Genomic DNA, 23,749 nt, shown 5'->3' on the forward strand with positions numbered 1-23,749 from the left:
CACATCCACCCCAGCCGGTTTACCTTTAGGAGTCAAAAGTACCGTGACTGTAGCCTACTGTCCTCGCTCAAATCAGTCAGATGGCAGGCCGCGGGAGTGGAAGCGGGATTGAGCGGGATTCTTTATTGCCTTACGTATCTGTCAATCATCCCCGCTTGCTAGTTTGAGAAATGAACCCAGCGCTATGATTGGTCAAACTCTTATGCATTTGCTGTTGCTTGATTTGAGGACTGCGCGTGAAAAGAGGCGGGTCACCAGGTTATGCGTAGTTTTAGAGTGACAAATCGTATCAGCGTAATTTGAGTTCAAAATGCGTAACCGCTACGCAAAATGCGTACAGGTTGGCAGGTCTGCTATTCACTTGCTTAATTTTTATCCAGACATCATAAGGGGCCATTCAGACCAAACATGTTCATGCGTAAAAAAAAAAACAGAAAAGCTAGACCAAGTGCAACAATACCTGTGACTTCAAAGTTTACTTTTCTGTAATGTGGCCTGGAATGCTTAAAGGAGCACTCAGTAACTTTTGTCTGTGTGTCATCTTTGACTTACACTGACACCCAGCGGCTTGGATGCAGCATAATTTATAATCAATTGTAGAAATGTAGTATGAATTCACAGTCAGCCATGATTACATTTACATTTATGCATTTGGCAGATGCTTTTATCCAAAGCGACTTACAGAGCCCTTCTTACAGGGACAATCCCACCGGAGCAACCTGGAGTTAAGTGCCTTGCTCAAGGACACAATGGTGGTGGCTGTGGGGATCGAACCAGCGTCCTTTTGATTACCAGTTTACCAGTTATGTGGTTTAGACCACTACACTTTTTGGTGTAGTGGTCTAAACCACATAACTGGTAAACTGGTAATCAAAAGGACAGTTACTGAGATTAAGTGAGTAGTATTCAGCTGGCCATGTGATTTTAACATAGCAGCCCCCATGTGTGGACCCTCTCCATGTAGAATAAAACAGCTTTTATAAGATTACTTGGTATGACTGGAGACTTCATTTGAATGTGAGCGGTCATGATATATATATATATATATATATATATATATATATATATATATATATATATATATATATATGGCATAATTACAATTCATTTATTTAGGAGTTAAACTTTTTTATTGGGAAAAAATTACTGAGTGCACCTTTAAACATGGCAGCTTCATGTCACAGCTGTGGCAGGCGGGTTTTACGTTATAGGGAGCTCTTGTGTTCATGGTACCGGGGTTAGAATATCCCCTGTGTCAAGTCCTGATCTTTTTACCTCTCTCTCTCCTCCTCAACTTTCCTGTCAATTCTCCACTGTATATAAGAAACACAAAAAACAATAAATAACTGGTGGACATAAAAGCATTTCAACATTTGTGATAAAAGTTACCCGTAGATCTACAACATAAACAAAAGACCAAATACAAACTTCTTTTATTCGGTTGTCTATCGCTGGCAAAAACCTTTTGAGTTGTAAAAAAAACCTTGAAAATTCTGTTCATTTAGTGGGTAAAAAGTCCAGTTTCTAAGGGGACAGAATCAATTTCTTGGAAAGGATATGTAGAGTTCCCATTCCCACCATTTACACAGCCAATGAGATTAGATCTAACAGTGCTTTTTGAGGGCTATTCTCTCTCTCTTTCTTTTTCTCTCTCTTATCTGTTCTGGAAAAATACAAGTGCATACTTTTTTACAGTTACTGTCTGGCTGTCTGACCAAAGATTGGCATCATGCACACCAAGGAAAACTCATGGTAAATTTTAGTTTTATGTGATATATTGTATGTAAAGGGTAATATATACTATGTATAATATACATCAAAGAATTTATAAAGGATCACTAATTACTGACAAACAAATGTTTACTTTTTTAACCAAAACAGCTTCATATTGTAATTTGGATTCACAGCTGTTATCTTAGTATATGAGCCTTAATCCATTGAATCAAATCAGTAAGACCAATAAAAAAAAAATAACAGCCTTGCTCAGCACAGCTGAGTCAAAATATGAATAAAAATTAGTCCCAAATGAGATGCAAATTAAATAGAGCCTTAATGACTCTATGCTGCAAATTTCCTTTTGTCTGCTCTTTTTCTATTTTATTTTCATCTAAGCAGCTTTTTTATTTTTTTTATATAGCTTTAACAACATTAAGCCTTTTCCTACAATTTCTTTTTAATCTTTTTGGAGTGTCCGTGTGGTTTAATTTTTATCAGTAAATATTCTGTGTTCTTTATTAGTCATAACTTTTTAATAACTGACTCTGGAAAGTTCGGGCATAGAAAAAATTATATGAAATTTTACACAGTAGTTGTGTGTTTTCAAATTAGAGAAGGTTTAAAATATCAACATGTGATTTTGTCTATTTTTGGTCTGTTATAAGGAACTAATTATATTTGAAAGATTTAAAATTTTTGTATTTTTGTATTTTTTTTTAAATGTAATGCAAATTTAAATGTAAATATTTTTATAACATTTGAAAACCTTATAATGATGTTGCATTCACATAAAATGAAGAGTTTGAAAGGAAATGTATGATTCTCATGATAAGCATGGGCATTGTCACTTAGTAATCTTGTCTGATACAATGTGAGCATTTATCAGTGTGACCTGTGATAACATATCTGGCCATTGTTTATTTTTCCTGACACAGTTGCTGTTCCTTTGATGACTGCAAACTGACTACAGAATGGCTGATGAGCAGTACGAGACACCGGCCAAAGATTGCTATTGTGTGTGGATCTGGACTGGGCCTCCTCGCAGACAGTGTCTCCAACAAACAGACCTTCCGCTATGAGGACATTCCCAATTTCCCAGTGAGCACAGGTATCAGAATCATGGAAGCATATCAGAGCTAAAACCTGGGTCCTGATGCAAAACCAGTTGAGAACTTCTGGTGAAGTATACATGTATTGTATAAAGATATAGACCTTTTTCATACTGAAGCAGCAACTGAAATAAAGTGAAATACTGAATGTCTCAATTTTGCCAGTGCAGAGTTAGTTTTGTCTTTTTTTTTTTTTTAAATGGGCTAAATAAATAGGAAACAAGCAAGCTATCAATGCTATGTATGAAAAGTTTTCAGTTTGGGTTTGCAGCAATAAATCAGTGGGCAGAGTTGGTAGATGTTTTATGTAGTTAACTTAAAGCTGAATTTTGTATCTTTTTCAGTTTTAAAATACTTTCTCTTATACCAGCTTAATGCAGAGGCAACAACAAGTAAGCCATTCGTAGGTTAAATTTCTCGAAAACTGTAACGTAAACACAGTGTCTCTGTCTGCCTCTGTTTTGATCAGCCAGTCCACCTCAACAAAACAACAACATGGACTCAACCAATAGCATGATTTTGGGGGCAGGACTTTTTGCTAGTTCAATCAACAGTAAACAGGAGCCTTATTCGGAACGCTTGTTTGAAAAGAATGTTTATTTCTGCAATGCCATTTGGTTATGCTAGTCAGCTTTAATTGACATATCATGGTCATTTAGTCATTTTAGTCAACAAGTTGTCTTAAAAATGTCACCAGATGCATAAAAAAGTTGTTGCAAATGCAGGGAGCGAATCTGAGGTTTTCACTCTGTCCCTCATTGTATTGTATGGTTAACAAATGATGCACACCTCCTGGTAATATGAGCTACAAAATGAATAACTACAGCCCATAAATAAAATATCACGACTGGAGCAAAAATAGCCCCTAATATCTGCCACAGGGAATTCATACTATGATATCTTGGACAGATTTAAATATTAATATGGTGAGGTGAATAATCTGGAGAAGTGTTCGAATGCACCAAATGATATTTGAATTACCTGTAGCAGGCATGAGTTTGTGTGCATGTTTGTGTCCTTGATGGCTGATAACTACAAAGAGTAAGATCAGTGTAATAAGGGGGTCTTAGAATACATCTGTGTTGTCATCTTTATTCTTGTAGATAATTTAGGTAAGTTATAGCTGGTACACAGAGACCAACAAAGGAATAACTACCAGCAATTACTGTAGTTTTATTATGAGGACAAGATGCATAATGTTGATTAGTTGCTTAATGCACTCCCTTTTCATTTTTGTAAATGACAGGTAGTTCAGGTAATTAAGAATTTTTAACCATTGTATTAAAATTTTTCTCATTGCACAGTTTGATTTGCATGGCAATTTGATTAAACAAAAAAAAAACAGACTGCATTTATTGAAGCATTAATTTGCTCATTAATTTTTAGACTGTTACAGGAAATACATTTCATGTGAGTGTAATAACCCTCTCTCTGAGCCATTTGTCAGTGCTCATCTAAGAAAGACGAAACGGTCCCTGGAAAATCACAGCTATTATTCCACCAGGTCCTCATTACGCTGCAGGTTTTAGGGCCAAACAAATCTTATCAGCCAGAATTCAAGGTTACATTTACATAAGATCCCATTGACTAGGCTCAGTCGATCTGTTCCCAAGTCAAAACAAATTCCCTGAGCCACAAACAAAATGCAGCCTCCCTTTGGCTTCTTAGTTTCAAAACAAAGTTTTTATGCACTTATGATACACAATCAGTCTCACTATTGCCACCCTTGGTGACATCAGCCTTCATCTTTAAGTAGGAGATATCAGCTTTCCCGAATGGCTGTTGGAGCTTATCAGGATGTTGAACATGCAGATATAAATCAATGAACTTCCAAGTACAGCCGAAGCAGTAGGATCTTTAAAGGGTAACTAAACCCCTGCTCAGAGTCTGACTCCACCCACTAGCAATATTTCAAAAATGCACCTGAGACCAGTGGGCTCGACATGATTGAAAGTGTGACAGCTGCTATGCAGACTCTGAGATCGGAGAGTGACTAGAGTGATCGCAAGCAGCTGCTGTCACGAGCGGTCTTTTGAAATCGAGAGCTGACTCCGCAGCTGCACCTGAAGTGGAGGCTGATTGTCCGCGGACAGTCTTGTCGAAGTCATATCAATTCGAGCCGCTGACTCAAACTGCGGTTTTAACTCCCGGTTGAGCATCCGAGTGCGCATTCACCTTCACTCGCGTGCAGGAAAAACAAACGAAACGCTGTTCAGTGATGTTTATCCTTTTAGCAGGATTTTTATTTAGCAAGCTTCACTTGAACATAACATCAGTTAGCTGTTCTCTCAACTTAGAAGAATGTGACGTAAAGCGCACATCGTGAACCCGCATCGCGAACGCGCGTTTGTCTACCCCAGAGGACTAACTTTAGCCTAACCATAAATTGTGATTCAAATATATATGATCACTCACCTCAAGACGCCACTGAGGTGGTGGAGTCCATGCAGGAGGAGCAGCGTTTGGCACTGCGTCGCTTTTCAGCGCGAGCTGTTTGGAGAAGCCCATTTCCACCTCCATTGCGTTGGAGAAGCAATCCCGTGTAAAATGCAGTTTGCACACTCCTCCAGCTCTAGGCGGGAACTTGCGGTCTTCCAGAACAAGGACGTGCAACCCCTGGTGCCTAATTTCCAAGTCTGCTGGAAAGCTATACAGTCCAGCACTGCTGTTGCAACCAGAAACACTACACCTACATACCATCCTGACCACTGTACTAAATACAGATAATCTACGCTAACTTGAAGCTATCCTAACTGACGCAATACTATGCTACTAACTAACTATGCTTCTAACAATACTACACTAACAAATATGCTAATTAACTACCTAGGCTACACAAAATAATCTAAATAACTATATAAATGCTATGCTAAATAGATGCTAAAATACTCTATCCTGATCGTTTTCAATACTCGCAATTCCAACTCCTGACTCGCTACAGTGGTTTTGACTGAAACAAGATGGTTTTTATACTGCCATGGGCGTGGTAGCTCGTACCAAGAGCGTGGTGAGCTGGAACCTGCTTACGTCAGCTGTCACCGCTTACGTCACGAAGTACCGCAAACAGCCAATAGGAAAATTCAACTGCAGTAGCCACCGTTCAACCTGTGGGCAGCACTCAGACGTTTTTACACCATATATTGTAGAATTAAAACACTTTATACACAAATGTCAAAAAAATTACTTGAATCAATGACCAGTACTAATAAAGCCCCATTCTTACAGATCATTAACTAAAAAAAGTTGGTTTAGGGTTTAGTTACCCTTTAATACTTATGAATAATAATTTACTGTACACACTCTAATGGCATTCCAAACACATATGACTATCTTCCGTGCAACACAAAAGATGTTTAACAGAATGTACAAGCTGATCCATCCAATTTAAGAGGAAAGTGATCAGAGCTGTCAAGCTCCATAAAGGCCAAAAACGTTCTATAAAAGGATCATAAAAGTATTTCATATGGTTTTGCAATATATATTCCAAGTCTTCTGAAACCATAAAATAGCTTTGTGTGAGGAATAACCTGAAATGTAAGTTTTTGCTTAGAATCTTCCAGCCAGGACATTTTGCTATACCATTAACTTATGTGTCCTTTTGAGTTCTACAAAATAATTATTTCTTCACGAAGATTTGGAACAACATAAGTGTGATTGAATGATGACAATATTTTCATTTTTGGGTGAACTATCCTTTTAACCTTATATTATAGCAAAGGATTAGATGGTTTCTCTTCTCAATGGTATTGTCTGGCATATTTTGGGCTTGGTACAGAATAATATATCATTAGATGTACATCCCCTTTTCTTAGGTAGATACAAAAATTAAGGAGAGAGCAAAGAGTAAATGCTTTACAGCAGGAGGTTCTTTATCAGATAAAAACAGCCATAGAACACAGTGCACTGTATTTTATCATCACATTGCTTCATACATTACAACGCTTAAAAGCGAGTGCAACACAATAAAATCAACATAAAAGAGAGTAATTTCAGGGGAGAACTTTGAAATTACATGGTGAAATATTAGAAATGCAAACTAAATGGAATTGAAGAGTTTGTTGTCACCTGAAATGGCACAATATAATTATATAATGTTGAACTTGCTGTTCTTGTATAGAGAGACTGGCTTCAGGCAATTGTATTTTTATTTTTGTAATTATTTCACAAACAACTACTTGCCATCTTGTGGTACACAAAACAATTCTTTAAGTGCCAAAAGTAACTGTACATTTAAAATACTTAATAAAGGAGAAAATTAGATTCTAATATCGAATTTAATACAAGGAGTCAGTGTTACAATCACCCTTATTTCAGAACCAGTGGTACAATTGCCCCCAACATCACAGCCATGATAAAGTCTTGAATGGTAGCTACAGCAACAGTGTAAGCATCTGTCATTCATGTTAACTTTTAACCAACAACCTGGAGAAAAATTCGATATTGGTTTGATTTCTAAAGACAAGCAAAATATTAGACATCCAAAAACTAACATTTCTCAATACATTTTGCTGAAAATTTTCTTTTTTTCAGTGAGAGAGAAAACTCTCAGCATGCACTGAATTACTGATGTCACATTAGCTTATATCAGAGATTATTTAGCCTGAAACGAAACACTTGTATTAATGTACATACTCATTAAAGGGATAGTTCACCCAAAAATGAAAATTCTCTCATCATTTACTCACCCTCATTCCATCCCAGACGTATTGTATACAACGTCATTTCTTCAGAAGAACACATCTGAAGAAAAATAGAAAAATATCTCAGCTCAGTTGGTCCTTATAATGGAAGTGGATGGTAACACGATCTTTTATGCTCCAAAAAGCACAGACAATTGGCATTAACATCATCCACACCTCTCCAGTAGTTATGTCTTACAAAGCAATGCGAATGCTTCTGGTGCAAAAAATATACATTTGAAAGTACTATAAACTATAAATAAGCGCCTCAGTTAAACAGCATAATGTGCGTTCAGGAGAGGGCTGAGTGCACTGACATGCCTTGAAAGGGAATTTGCTTATATGCAGAGTTGGGAGGGTTACTTTTGAAATGTGAAATGTACACTACAGATTACAGAATACATGCTGTAAAATGTAATTTGTAATGAATTCTAAATACTTTGAATTACTTCTTCAGCTCTGGTAGATTTTTTTCACTTGTTTTGACTATAAAACTCTCTGAAAAACCTAAATATCTTATACAATGTTTTTTCTAAAACAAGATCATTCAAATGTACATTCATACTCTGTCTGCTCGTATGAATGTAACACATCATTTAGAAAGTGTTTCACCGCTATTCAAATGGACTTTGGATGGCATCATTTATATAAATGTTTTCCATCTGAAAGACAATACAAACAAATGACAATAAAATGCAAAGTAATCTCTTCAATAATCAAAATATTTTTTGAATGTAACTCTATTCTAATGACCAATGATTTAAATTGTAACTGTAGTGGAATACAGTTACTTATATTTTGTTTTTTAAATACATAATCCCGTTACATGTATTCCTTTACTCCCCAACCCTGCTTATATGTGATTCAAGAAATTCTGTTTTCACTTTGGATTTGGCTTTAGAAGATGTGTTTCTCTTTTGCTTAGTTCCTGGTCATGAAGGGTGCCTGGTGTTTGGTCAATTGAAAGGAAAGTCCTGTGTCTTCATGCAGGGAAGGTTCCATCTCTATGAGGGTTACTCACTGTGTAAGGTGAGTTCAAAATGGTTTGGGTTGATCTATTGCAGGTACTGCACCATAATGGCCTGCTAATTTTTCTTCCCCTTAACTGTTTTAAATTGTATTTATCTTTCTAATTTCCCTTTAACCCTCCTGTTCCCTTCACCTCATTTATTTTATGCTTGTACTGTTGTATTGACTTTTGATAGATTGTTCTTAGATGAATCCATTTATAAAACTTACTTACATAATGGCTTGAAGTAAGGCCAATATCACAAACCTACATTTTTTTACTTTATGCCATCAATGTCTCATAAAAAATATTGTTCAGTGGATTTAGTTCCTCTTAGCATCACTTCCTATTTGCAGAAAAAGATAGGAGCTTTTACCTCCTGCATGGGCCATTCATTTATCTGTCACAATCAGGAACCACACTGCATGAAAATACAGGCTGAATGATGAGGATGCAGGTGCACAACAGAAACAAACTGTTTACTGTTCCTGTCAATCTCATATAAAATCAGTTAATTGCCAATATCCAACTTGCAGCTGTAGTCTACTGTAAGCATGCTACATGGTAAAAGGTACACTGTTATTTTTTGTTGTTGTTGTTGTTTTTGTTTTAGCTGTATCTACGCTTAGCAGCATGGATATGGCATCATGCAAAAGCAATAGTTTTTGGTTACCAAAATGCGCCAGCCAAAATGCGTTTCTGCATCAGCATCTTGAACGGGAGTCTGTGTAAGGCCCGGTTCAGAACTTGCAGGTCCAACATTGGCCGCAACCCACCGCCTTTCTTTGGCACGATGAAGTAGGGGCTGTAGAACCCTTTTCTCATCTGGGCTGGAGGGACAGGCTCTATAATCCCCTTGCGCAGAAGAAGGGTCCCTATCTCCTCATGCAGGGTGGCGGCATTCTCGCCCTGCACCGAGGTGAGGCGGACGCTGCTGAAATGGGGCGGGTGCCCGGTGAACTGAATCGTGTAGCCGAGACGGATGGACCTGGCCAGCCACCGCGATGGGTTGGAAAGAGCTAGCCATGCTGACATACCTGGGGTGGAGCCTCGTGGCAGGGGGTAGCAGGCAACTCTACGTCGAGGAACATTGCTTCAAAGCAATGGGAACCTCGAAGCACTTACCTTGCTCAGCGTACCCGGCATAGGGCGGGTTAACGACTGAGGAGTGGGGCATCTTGGGCCGTCCTCGGGACTCGTCACAACTGGATGGCCATGGTTGTAGGTGTGGTGCGGCCGGGAGCATGAAAGCAGGGGGGCGCATTCATGAGGCCCTGGCTGCGAGTGCTCAGTGTCTGGCTGCCGTGACAACAGCGGTCCTAAACACTGATTATGTAATCCAAGAAGTGAGGAAACTGTTCTTTTTTTTGATAGTGTGGGTACAGTCGAATATAAAAAACAAAAAAAAAAACAAAGGATTTTCCTCCTTGCCCTCCACTGGGGGATGGAGTAGTCTGGGTACCAGCTCCATGGACACGGTCATCCATCTCAGGGGCGATTAGGAGCCTTCCTGTTCCTCGTGCCAGGCCATGACGCAGGGGCGCCAGCTTCCAGTGGGCAGCTCTACGCTGGGGGAGAAACTGGTCTCGGGCTGTGGTGTAGTCACATGGGCTTTCGCCGCCGTAGGGGGGCGTCCTCGGTAAGCAGACGTGGTATGGCATCTTGAGCTGCGCAGTGGCAACATGTGTTGTATTGCCTCCGTCTGTTTCTTCACCGCCAAAAACTGCTGGGTAAAGTCCTCAACGGTGTTGCCGAATACGCCATTCTGGGAGATGGGCGCGTTGAGAAATCGAACTTTGTCGGCGTCCCTCACCTCGAACAGATTCAGCCCCAGAGGGCGAGGCCGGTCGCCGTGCGCAGCTCCTGCAGCACATCGGATCAGGACTGAGGCGGCCTGTCCAGCAGAACTGTATACTTTGGTTGCCAGAGACGACGTAGTCCTACAGGCCCTGGAGAGGAGCGCCGGACAATCCCGCCAGGTGGCGGTGTTTTGCAGGCACAGGTGCACCACAACCTTCTTATCCACCTAAGGGACCACCGTGTACCTGAGGGCAGCCCTGCCGTCAAGGGTAGTGAGAGCGTACAAACCGGAAAGTCGGATTCGGGAAGCAAAAGGTGCCCTCCACGACCTCGCCAGTTTGTCATGCACTTCCAAGAAGAAAGGGGCCCTGAGCGGCGCCCCGAACCCAGGAACCAATCATCTAGCTGCAAGGGCTCAGGGGAGGGTGGAGGTTTCCATTCCAACACAACACTTGTGGCGGCCGGGGCAAGCATAGCGCTCAGCTCTGCGTCGGCCTCAGACTGGGCGTGCAGACCCGAAGGTGGCAGCCCAGTTGACTCATCCTGCTCGCGAGCCCTGAAAGAGACATTAAGCTGGCCGTGAGGCAAGCTGGTTTCATCTCGCAACTCGACGGGGGCAGATAAGCAAGCTGGGGAAAGGGAGGTTTTCCGTGCCCATTGAACTCCCCAAATCGCCTCCAGTTCCAGCCAGGCTGGCCTCATACCTGTAGGTAGAAGGTGCAGTGCGGGGGACGGCTGGAGTGGCTTTCCCCCGGAAGAAGGAAATCGCAATGAGAACACAAACCAGTATGATAGCGGCCCAGACATGTGAGGCAGTGAAAGTGGCCGTCGGAGGCAGAGAGATAACGATCGCATCCAGGAATCACACAAACACAGAAAGGTATCTTTAAAAAGACACTTCTTTAAAAAGACGTTCACGTCAATGTACTGCTCTAATAAAGGAAAATATACTCTTTGCAGAAATACACTCACCTAAAGGATTATTAGGAACACCATACTAATACTGTGTTTGACCCCCTTTCGCCTTCAGAACTGCCTTAATTCTACGTGGCATTGATTCAACAAGGTGCTGAAAGCATTCTTTAGAAATGTTGGCCCATATTGATAGGATAGCATCTTGCAGTTGATGGAGATTTGTGGGATGCACATCCAGGGCACGAAGCTCCCGTTCCACCACATCCCAAAGATGCTCTATTGGGTTGAGATCTGGTGACTGTGGGGGCCATTTTAGTACAGTGAACTCATTGTCATGTTCAAGAAACCAATTTGAAATGATTCAAGCTTTGTGACATGGTGCACTATCCTGCTGGAAGTAGCCATCAGAGGATGGGTACATGGTGGCCATAAAGGGATGGACATGGTCAGAAACAATGCTCAGGTAGGCCGTGGCATTTAAACGATGCCCAATTGGCACTAAGGGGCCTAAAGTGTGCCAAGAAAACATCCCCCACACCATTACACCACCACCACCAGCCTGCACAAGGCATGATGGATCCATGTTCTCATTCTGTTTACGCCAAATTCTGACTCTACCATCTGAATGTCTCAACAGAAATCGAGACTCATCAGACCAGGCAACATTTTTCCAGTCTTCAACTGTCCAATTTTGGTGAGCTCTTGCAAATTGTAGCCTCTTTTTCCTATTTGTAGTGAAGATGAGTGATACCCGGTGGGATCTTCTGCTGTTGTAGCCCATCTGCCTCAAGGTTGTGCGTGTTGTGGCTTCACAAATGCTTTGCTGCATACCTCGGTTGTAACGAGTGGTTATTTCAGTCAAAGTTGCTCTTCTATCAGCTTGAATCAGTCGGCCCATTCTCCTCTGACCTCTAGCATCAACCAGGCATTTTCGCCCACAGGACTTCCGCATACTGGATGTTTTTCCCTTTTCACACCATTCTTTGTAAACCCTAGAAATGGTTGTGCGTGAAAATCCCAGTAACTGAGCAGATTGTGAAATACTCAGACCGGCTGCTTAAATCACCTTTCTTTCCCATTCTGACATTCAGTTTGGAGTTCAGGAGATTGTCTTGACCAGGACCACACCCCTAAATGCATTGAAGCAACTTCCATGTGATTGGTTGATTAGATAATTGCATTAATGAGAAATTGAACAGGTGTTCCTAATAATCCTTTAGGTGAGTGTATATACTCACTTAGTAGCACTGTCAAAGCTCAAAGTGGCATAATCTGCACTAGGCGTGCAGAAGAAGAGAAACCCGCTGGAATGCGCTGTATATCCAACAGCATACACCTCTTTCTGAGGTGAATGGAACAGCAGTGGTATTCAGCTCACTGATACACAACCGCTCTGCTCCGAAGAAAAAATCTAAATGAGTGGCCACATTCTAGCTCCTTTAATACCAGTATGTCCATGGGAGAGGCATGCAAATTCCACTCATCAATTCTCATTGGCCTTTTCTCAAAGTTTAGAGGTGTTTAGGGCTCTCAAGTGCGACCCCTAGTGTCACTACATCGTCACAACGTCATATAGAGACCACTTTTCAGGATCCAATGATTTTCTAATGCATAAAATCAATTCTCACACTATTTTTTACTCTCTGAGTGTCCTGATGGATTTGGAAATATGTCACATTACAAAAGTAAAATGGGTTGCGAGTGTTGTTTCATGTTGATTTTAAGCTACTGAGATAATTAGGTGCTAAATCAATCAAGTTATTACATCTTTTGTCAGGCTGAGTTCGATTCAGCTGTGCTTTTGTGAATAAGCACCCAGCCTATTGTACAGTACCCTTTGGATGACTCATGTATGTGAGTCACTGTGCAAATTTGTGCTAATCCACTGTAACCTAAGTAAATAAAAGAGCACTAATAACCAACTCATTCCATTTGTAGTTTAGGATGCAAACTTGCTTTCATATTTGCCCTTGGTAACACACAGAGACAAATCATTTGGATTTCTTTAAGTGATCTCTTTGTTGTGACGAGATTTTCTATGGAGGACAATTGGATAGTGCTGGGCTAACCAATCAGTGACGTCTTTGTTTCTCTATAGCAAGCAGAATATCGATATGGTGTTCAGATTAATTAAATCTAGAGAGAGGAAGAAGTGGGACCATCAAATGTTGAGAAACTTTCAACAAAAATAATAAAAAAATATATGTATTTTTGAATGTTCTTAATGTTTCTTCTGTTGTTTGAAGTTTCGATGCCTTTGTCTAGGCATCTAACTCATATCTATATATTTCCTCTAGATTGTTGGTTAAAACTTGCTAAGACTTGCTAACACTGTTGCTGGCACATTAGCTTCCCAACCCAGTTTCATGACTAGTCATATTAATAAGTGTACTATATGACAAATCATTAAAAAAATCATACAAAAATGTACAACTTTTACGAACCAATGAACAATATTACTAGGGTTTTTCCTAAGTTCAAACACAAACCTAAACCTAATCATCAAGTGTAACTCCTTACCCAAACCCTAAATTAACTATGATTTTAATAGGAAAACATTGGGGTTTTACAGGTTATTGGCATACTACAGTCATTTGAATTGCATTAATAAATACGTAATGAGTAACCAAATTTATTTTCTTATACTAATGTTTGATAGGAGGCTAGCTAAAATTTGATGCATATAGATATGAAATTCTGTTTGGTGATTTGTTAGTCTCTATGGGAATAAAAGTCTGTTTTCTCTGCTAGTGTTGCCCAAATCTCCTTGTGCAACAGAGGAGTAGTTTGCGCAGTTCTCTTTCAAAGTTTTTAGTGTTACAAATGTGACAAGGAATGGGAGGCTGAACATGCCACAGCAATTTTTAACCTAAAAGTAAATGAAGAAATGTAAGGTAATTAATTTAGCTAGATTCTAACACTTGTATGCAAAGGCAAACTCATGGATAACACTTTACAGTAAGGTTCTATTTTTTAACATTAGTTAATGCATTATTTGGTATCATGAAAAAAGATTAGTCATAGAAATTAGTACGAAATGGCAAATCATAAAAAAAACATACTAATTAGTTTGTACAAAAACATACATCTTTTACTCCCATAGAGAAAAATGTACGAACCAACGAATAAAGTTATTACGATTTTTCTTAAGTCAAACACAAACCTAAAACTAACCATGAAGTGTTACTCCTTACCTAAACTCTAAACTAACCATGCTTTTTATAAGAAAACACTGTTTTACAGGTTACTGACATATAACAGTCATTTTAATTGCATTAATAAATATATAATGAGTAACCAAATTTGTTCAGTGATGTTTCCTTTTTTTTAAATAAAGTGTTTTATAGGAGGATAGCTAAAATTGTATGCCTGTATTGTATCGATATGAAATTCTATTTGGTGATTGGTTGGACTCAGTGGGATAAAAGAATATCACAGCTCTTATTGTGAATATTGACCAGAACTCCAAAAGTGCCAAAAAGGAGATAAAGTCAGCATAAAAGTAATCCATCAGACTCCAGTGGTTTAATCAATGTTTTCTAAAGCAATCCAGTTGATTTGGGGTGAGAACAGACCAAAATATAACTACTTTTTCACTATACATCTGGACATCTGCAGTCTCTTTGGCGATCATGATTTCAAGCTAGATTACAATTCCTATAGCGCCATCTAGTGCTCTGCGGATGTGTCAAGCACTGGAAGTGTAACTGAGCTCATGATAGTGCCTACAGACTGCAATGACAAGATGTACAGTGTAAAAGGAGTTATATTTTGGTTTGTGCTCACCCAAAACTGACTGGATCACTTCAGAAGACATGAATTAAACAACTGGAGTCTTATGAATTACTTTTATGCTGACTTTATCTAGTTTTTGGAACTAGTAGAGTTCTGGTCACCATTCAATGGCATTGTATGGACCTACAGAGCTGAGATATTCCTCTAAAAAGCCTAATTTGTGTTCAGCAGAAGAAAGTCATACAAATCTGGGATGGCATGAGGGTGAGTAAATGATGAGAGAGAGAATATTTAATTTTGGATGAACTATCCATTTAAATTCAATATCATAATCAAGCCTCTCTCAGTGTAAATATACACTCACCAGCTACTTTATTAGGTACACCTGTACATCTACATATTCATGCAATTATCTAATCAGCCAATCGTGTCTCAACAGTGCAATGTATAAAAACAAGCAGATATGGGTCAGGAGCTTCTGTTTATATTCATATCAACCATCAGAACCATTCTCCTCTGACCTGTTTTCACCCACAGATGTGCCGCTCACTGTTTTTTGCCCCTTTCCTGCATATCGCTGCCTCCTTTGGCGTATCGCAGTGCTGTTTTGTGGCCCTCTTTGGCCAGTTGCAGCCCATTCGGCATAACGCGGCGGCCCGTTTCAGTTTATCACAGCCCGTTGGGCCCTGTTTTATGGCCAGCCCACCAGGAAAAGTCCCAGTTCTCCCAATGGCCAGTCCACCCCGCCCGTTTGTGTACAGATTTAATCGGCATGCTGCTCGTGGCCGCCATACACGTCCACCTTGGTTCATCAGTTGGAGAGCAGGTTGACAGGCTGTGACATCCCTATTGAGCTGTGCTATACTAAGCCTGCAAGTTCATTATTCATCTCATGCTCGCACTGACACCTCTCTTAATGGCTCTCTGCTCTACAATCCTATATTTATTTAATACCTGCACAAAACTGAGGTTGGCCACTGTGGAATACCACCGCACATTTCTGTGTATGTGGTATCATACGCACGTGCTATGTTTACATTTTACCCATTTTCATAAGGATAGAAAATCTATCTGAACAGGATGACATTTTTGCCATCCATGATTAACTGTTGTCTGCAACCAAATTTTTTAGAAATGCTATTAATTTCTTAATGTGTAAACTTGAATAGCGAGTGAAACTTAAACGTAGGTAACTGATGAGTACCTGCTTGTATCTGTGTGCCCTGTGTGGGCCTTTTTATCCCCAGGTCACATTCCCTGTGCGGATCTTCAAGCTGATGGGTGTGGAGACCATTATCGTAACAAATGCCTCTGGAGGTCTTTGTCAGGATTTCAAAGTTGGAGACATCATGGTCATTAAGGACCACATTAACTTGCCGGGGTTTGCTGGACAGCACCCACTGTGTGGACCCAATGATGAACGGTATGCAGATAAGGGGGAGTGAAGAGGGGAAAGAAAGAGAGAAATTGATGTAGGAAGGGTGAAAAAGAAGGAGGAGAAAGGAGATATTTGATTAGGTTATCTAGTATGTGCTGCTTTCTATTGTATGGAAAATATGGTTAAAGGGATAGTTAAAAATCTGTCATTATTTACTAATTTGTGTGTTGTTTAAAACCCCTATGAATTTCTTCTGTTGAACACAAATTGTTAACCTCAGTCACCATTCGTTTCATTGCATCTTCTTTTCTTACAATGAAAATGAATGATGACTGAGGCTAATACATTTACTATCATCTTCTTTGGTGTTCCATGGGAGAAAGTTGGGTTTGAGGGTGAGTTATTTTATCCCTTAAAAATCCACACTACGTGTTCTCTCATCTCTTTTTCAGGTTTGGCATACGGTTTCCTTGCATGTCTGATGCTTACAGCAAAGATCTGAGGAAGCTTGCTTTAGACATCACTGCTGAGCTGGGCTACTCCAATTTTGTGCGGGAAGGGGTTTACTGTATGGTTAGTGGACCCAACTTTGAGACCATCGCTGAAGCGCGCATGCTGCAAATCTTAGGGAGCGACTCTGTGGGTATGGACTGCTACTACCAGTTTTGTATAAAATATCTATTTGTCATACTTGAGTAAATGTAAAGATTCATTCATTTCCACCTTCATGGAAATTGACTCAAGTTAAAGTAGCTCATGAGAAAACGACTAGTAAAGTATTAAAGTAACTGTACTTAAGTTAATTCATCATAATCATGATTTCAAGCTCGACTTCACTTTCTAGAGCTTGACGGATGCGCAGAGCCTTAGGTGGCACTATAATCAAGTTTGAAATCCTGATGGCCAGGGAGACTGCTAATGTCAAGGTTTATTATAGAAAAAGGAGTTATATTTTGTTCTATTGTCACCCAAAACTAATTGGATCTGTTCAGAAGACATTGATGAAACAACTGGAGTCTTATGGATTACTCTTATGTGCTTTTTTTTTTTAGCTTTAAAGCTCTGGCCACTATTCACTTACATTTAATTGACCTACATAACAGCAATATTATTCTGAAAATCTTTTTTTTTTTTTTTTTTTTTTGTCTTCTGCAAAAAAATGGTTTAAGTCAAACACATCTAGGATCGAATGAAGGTGAGAAAATTATGAGAGAATTTTCGTTTATAAATTAACTATCCCTTTAATGGCGCATTCAAGTCACATTTGAATGATCATATTTATGGGATGAGTGTAAATGAAAACCACAGTCCATAAAAATTGGAACACTGAAGGAGAGATTTGAGTCATATTAGTGACCAGAACAAGACTTTTGTGGTGGGCTCTTTTCATTTGCAATAAGCAACCATCCAGAACACTCTGGCAACTGCATAGCAATGTGCTAAAAACAGAGTTAAAACAACTTAACAACAGCATAGCAACAACCTGACAACCACCTAGAACACACTGTCAACTACAGAGCAATGTAATACTGTATCAATGCGCCAAAACCACAGCAGAGGTCACCTTGACAACTGCATTGCATGCCCTAGCAATCATCCAGAAACCCCTAGTTACCACATACTGTAGCATAAATGTGCCCCAAAGCAAATATAACACTTTAGGGACCACCAGAAAACTAGTTTTGCTTAGGCAAAGACCATTCACCCATCTTCATAAAATATAAAAGTAAATATTGTTGGACATTTTCATGAGCGCTGGCGCATACCTTGTTTAAATGTAAAATGAAAATGCATGTGATTGACATTTATATGAACAGGTCTCCTGGAAAGGCGTGAGACTGATCCCACATAACTTCATAATTTAACAGCTTTCATAATGTTTAAGCCTAAACTTATCAAATGAATTAGTCAAAAAACAAATGTAAACTTGCATGAGCAGGTTCTTGTTTTCCCCAATGGAGACAGACGACGGAACGCATGATATGGCGCACACTTCGCTTGAGATTTTGATTCGGATTCATGATTCGCAAAACGAATAAAAAAAGATTTGACTCAAACGATTCTTTCAACGAATCACACATCACTATCGCCAAACTGCGAGCATTTTTGCAGTAGAGCTGTTATTTATTTATTAAACTTTTTTGGTGTTATCAAAAGTAACGAAAGGGTCTGGAGAAATGTACACAATTTGTTAATCATAAAAGTATAAATATGTTCTTTAAAATATAGTGAAGTGAAAGTAAAAGTCCAAAATATTTAAACTCAATTAAAGTACAAATATGAAAAAACCTGTACTTTAGTACAGTAATTAATTATTTGTACTTCGTTACTATAGCTACACCTCTGGCTACTACACAAAAGCATGCCTAAGCTACACATATTTGTGTGTATTCCTTTCTGATCTATCTATCTATCTATCTATCTATCTATCTATCTATCTATCTATCTATCTATCTATCTATCTATCTATCTATCTATCTATCTATCTATCTATCTATCTATCTATCTATCTATCTATCTATCTATCTATCTATCTATCTATCTATCTGTCTGTCTGTCTGTCTGTCTGTCTTTCCTATCTATCTGTCTGTCTACTTGCATGTCTTTCTCATCTGTCTGTCTGTCCTATATATGTCTGTCTACCTGTCTTATCTGTCTGCCTGTCTTTCCTATCTGTCTGTCATTTCTATCTGTCCTTCTCTCTTTCTGTCTTTCTTATCTGTCTGCCTGTCTTTCCTATCTGTCTGTCTGTCTTTCCTATCTATATGTCTGTCTTTCCTACCTATCTGTCTATCTGCATGTTTTTCCTATCTGTCTGTCTGTCTGTCTGTCTGTCGGTCTTTCTTTCCCACCTGTCTGTCTGTCTCTCCTATTGTGACAGGGTTTGTTGTTGTACTGATAAAGGAGGAAGCGGGAGCCGGTTTCAACAGTCCATGTGAGACACTTTTATTACAAACAAAACAATATCCTGCTTTTCAGCTTAAACAATACACTCTGAGTAAATGGACAAGCAGTCTCTGGTGTGTGCCTCTCCTGTGGACTGGGCCACTTTTATCTCCCCCGTCTATTCACCCCAGGTGGAAACCCTTATCGCTTCCTCTCTCACTCAGATGCCCCCACCTCCACACCTATCATTTTGTCTGTCTGTTTGTCTTTCCTATCTATCTGTCTGTCTGTGTGTGTCTGTGTCTGTATCTGTCTGTCTGTCTGTCTTTATCTATAGTCTCTCTTTTTCTCACCCTTGCTCTGTCTGGTGCTTTTGCTCTCTGTCTGAGTTTTGTGGAATGTGAAATTTCAAGCTTTTTAGCCAACATCAAAATTTGTTTAGACAAATTTACCTATCAAGTTTTACATGTTAGTCAGATGATCGCATCCTGTCTAACTAGGTGGTTCTTATAAAGTAATGTAGACCAGATTTTTATGTTGAAAGTTATGAAACTTTTCCCCAACCTAACCCCAAAATGCAACTTGGTATTGTTATAACATGGTATTGTTAAATATGTAAAACTAGACATTATTTTGTCCCTTTATGGAGATATTTGGATTATCTCGTCCCCATATGGAACAGTAAGTTTTACTGGTTTTTCAATGAGGTTATACACAGGTTATTGCTGTAACTGCTTTTCAAACATTTATCCCCCATAAGAATAGCAAAACCAAAACCATACACACACTCAATGATCAGAATCTGACAGTAGGCAGGTATCATTTCCTCAATGCTGCATCAGATATCTTCTCACTTAGAAGATTGAGTGGTGTAAGGATTGTTCCCTCCTTTAATTAGTCTTTAATGAAAATTACAGTTCATTAATAAATTAGGTTTCATCTTGTAGCAGGCCGAGGAAACCTGCCATGTTAACTAAAGTAGATTAAGCCCACCCAAAGGGCCAGAGTAAACCACTTCAATCAATGTGATTAGGTTAATCAGTGATCTGAATAGCTCTTTTGACCATATGATTGGGATAAACTGTACTCACCGGTGGTCCTCTGATGAGCTGAAGGATGTGTAAGATAATTGGGCTCAGATTACCAAACAGCAGCACCATGGTGTATGCGCTAAGTGCGCTCCACTGACTAGCCCGGGTAAGTGACTGGCCCATTTTTATACTTGTGCTAGTCCTTCTTCCTGTGTATCAAACAGGACCGCAATAGTCCTCATTAAGTATTTAGACACAGACCTGGTCTCCTTTATTAATGATGCAGCACAAGCACCTACTGAGATAACAGCCATTTAATTAAGAGTCTCTCTTTCTCTCTCTCTCTCTCTCTCTCTCTCTCTCTCTCTCTCTCTATCCCTCTCCCTGTAATCCCTCCTGCTGTCCTCACAGGTATGAGCACGGTTCCTGAGGTGACAGTAGCCAAGCATTGCGGACTGAGGGTCATGGGCCTCTCACTCATCACCAACAAGGTTTCTATGGACTACAGTCGTGAGGAGAAGGTCAATCATGAGGAGGTACTGCAGATCAGTAAGATGAGAGCTGAGATGCTTCAAAATGTACTTGTAACCTTCATCGCTCGCTTGCACCAAGTGGAGAACATGAACAACAACTGCATCTACTCAAATGCTGTGCAGGATCAATCAGGCCAACTGAATTAAGGGCAATGTGGATGCCATGTAATTTTATGGATCTTATGGGTTCCATATATTGTTCAATCTGTATTTATCTGCAGTGTATGTGGTTGGTTGAAAGTCTCCAGTAGATCCAATGGCAGACCTCATGGTGCCTTTAAGAAAAATTTGAATATTATCTCCAAATTGTAATTGTTACTCTGCTGAAAAAACTAACAAAAACAAAAACAGCCTAAAATGGTAAGCTGGTCTCCAAGTCTGTCCAAGCTGGTTAAATTGGTTTATTTTTATGTTTTTAGAGAGGTTTTTGGCACATGTCAAATGCTCAGGCTGGGAGAAAAGATGGACGACCAGATTAACCCAGCTAAACCATCTGGGAGACCAGATTAATCTAGATTAACCGGGGGCCTGGGTAGCTCAGCAAGCAGAGACGCTGACTACCACACCTGCAGTCGCAAGTTTGAATCCAGGACATGCTGAGTTACTCCAGTCAGGCTTCCTAAGCAAGCAGTTGGCCTGGTTGCTAGGGTGGGTATAGTCACGTTGGGTTAACCTCCTCATTGTCGCTATAATATGGTTCTCCGCGGTAACACGCTCAACAAGCCACGTGATAAAATGTGCGGATTGAGGAAACTGAGATTCATCCTCCGACACCTGGATTGAGGTGAGCCACTATGCCACCATGAGGACTTACAGCACATTGGGAATGCCCAGAATTGGGCATTCCCAATTGTGAAATAAAAGTGGGGGGATAGATTAACCACTTTAGGCTAACCCAGCAGGGTTGTTACAATATTCTATTTTCCTGCCTTTTTAATTGAAGGTAAACTGTAAATATATCTCCCACTGTTGAAATTATGAATTTAGCATTTTTTTCATGCTATGATTAATAATCTAAGAGCATTGTAAAATGCAGCAAACACAGTAGTGATCTACCGTGCACATGTGACAAGATTGGCAAATGTGATATCCTCTGTGAGGATTTTATTTAGTTATGGATAACAGTGTATCAATGTGCTAAAACTGTAAGACCCTCAATACATCTGTAAATTATCATTTATTTTCTGAGGTAATTATGTAACATAATATAATCATTATATAAAGAATGAATATATAGAGAATTCCTCCGGCTTGTAGATAGTTTTTGAGACTCCATAAATAAATTGCTAAGAGCAAAATCACTTTGCATGTGCTGATCAATTACTCCCAATTCATCAGATTTTATTTATTTTTTTATCCCTTTTTTCCCTCAATTTGGAATGCCCAATACCCACTACTTAGTAGGTCATTGTGGTGGCGTGGTTACTCACCTCAATCTGGGTGGCAGAGGACAAGTCTCAGTTGCCTCCGCTTCTGAGACAGTCAATCTGCACTTCTTATCACATGGCTCGTTGTGCATGACACCACGGAGACTCAACTTACCACGTGCCCCATTGAGAGCGAGAACCACTAATTGTGACCACCAGGAGGTTACCCCCATGTGACTCTACCTACCCTAGCAACCGGGCCAATTTAGTTGCTTAGGAAACCTGGCTGGATTCACTCATTCGTCAATATTCGCTGAGCTACCCAGGCCCCAATTCATCAGATTTTTTAATTTAGCCATGTTTATTCATTACATGATGCATTGAAAGCAAATTCATCTTATTCCTTGTTGATGCAAACCCAAGAGATAAGAATTATGGAAGAACACTAATTGCATAATTAAGATTAGTTAAATGCTTATAAAAACTTTCAGAACATAAACTGGAAATGTATTCCCTGCTTGCGGGATCATCAGTTTTCAACTTTCAGTGGTGATTTTTGGGTTGTTTGGACAACTTGCAATTCAGCTGTCACTGCATTATGGTAAATTTAACCTTCAGAGACAAATCCTTAGTATCTGTTTTAGTGGGAAAAAAAACTGATATCAATATGTCTGATGGATTCTGTAAAATTGATAGGGGCCTAATTGTATTCAGTAAATATGTAAAAAGGTACCTGATGTGAATCTTAATCTAATTTGCTATAACCCTTCTCAAATCAGATTAGCAGGTTAAAATGATGCATTTAGTATACCATTGGCTAGCCTTTTAACCATGAGCATATAGTGCAGGCTAACAAACACTGATAAAGTTGAATCAGTTACCAATCAAAACGTATGATATGCGTGTATAGAGTTGTGTTCATTAGAAGGTGCTGCTGTTTTTGCCATATTAAAAAACACCAGCTTGGGTGCAACCAATTTTGAATTATTTTTTATCCTTCAATAGCAAACATTTTAATTTTGTGCTTCTTCTAAGATGCAACTCTAGGGGTCAAAATGTTATTCTTCTAATTAGCACCATCTTATAATGAGTATTCTTATCAATAAAATTGATTTTCACTTAATCAGGAAATTGACTGAGTTGATATTGCGGGCATAACCTTCTTTGATTTTCTTTGACTGTCAAGTACAAAAAACAAATGTTCAGCAGGTCAACATTCATTAAAATGCAGACGGCTGCATTTCGTTTTTTTTTGGAGTCAGCATTAAATATTGGTCCTCTCTGACCATTCTATGAGGCTTTGAAAGTTCTGTTGGAATCATGAATCCTATAGATCTTTTTCTGTGTTTAAAACCCTCTCTGAACAAAAATATGAACTTTGACCATTTAAGGTCAGACATACATTAGCAAGGACAAAAATAACTGCTTATTGTAACATAATCTGAGAAACCCAGACTTTCTATTTGCTCCCAAGTGCCACCTCATTTTGGAGGTTATCCAAATACCCCAGAAGAAATGTCTGTGATTGTGATACCTGGGCTGTCATAGATATGATAATGTAGTGTTTGCTGGATCTTCAGGATCTGATGGG

The 23,749-nt window shown here is 39.4% G+C and overlaps 2 protein-coding genes across 2 annotated transcripts in view; one reads left to right on the top strand and one right to left on the bottom strand.

Annotated features, from left to right (window-relative positions):
- LOC127655666 (SH3 domain-binding protein 5-like) overlaps positions 1-23,749 on the bottom strand; it is a 263,875-nt gene that overhangs the window by 145,317 nt on the left and 94,809 nt on the right. The gene's annotated exons all lie outside the window — the stretch shown is intronic.
- On the top strand, positions 1,606-23,407 carry pnp4b (purine nucleoside phosphorylase 4b). The gene is made up of 6 exons (XM_052143594.1): positions 1,606-1,752; positions 2,652-2,824; positions 8,430-8,533; positions 16,211-16,386; positions 16,794-16,984; positions 20,670-23,407. Exons 1-6 carry the CDS (start codon positions 1,730-1,732, stop codon positions 20,936-20,938), a joined length of 936 nt encoding a protein of 311 aa, XP_051999554.1. The 5' UTR covers positions 1,606-1,729; the 3' UTR covers positions 20,939-23,407.

This window comes from Xyrauchen texanus, chromosome 15 (genome assembly GCF_025860055.1).
Source record: "Xyrauchen texanus isolate HMW12.3.18 chromosome 15, RBS_HiC_50CHRs, whole genome shotgun sequence".
Taxonomy (NCBI): domain Eukaryota; kingdom Metazoa; phylum Chordata; class Actinopteri; order Cypriniformes; family Catostomidae; genus Xyrauchen; species Xyrauchen texanus.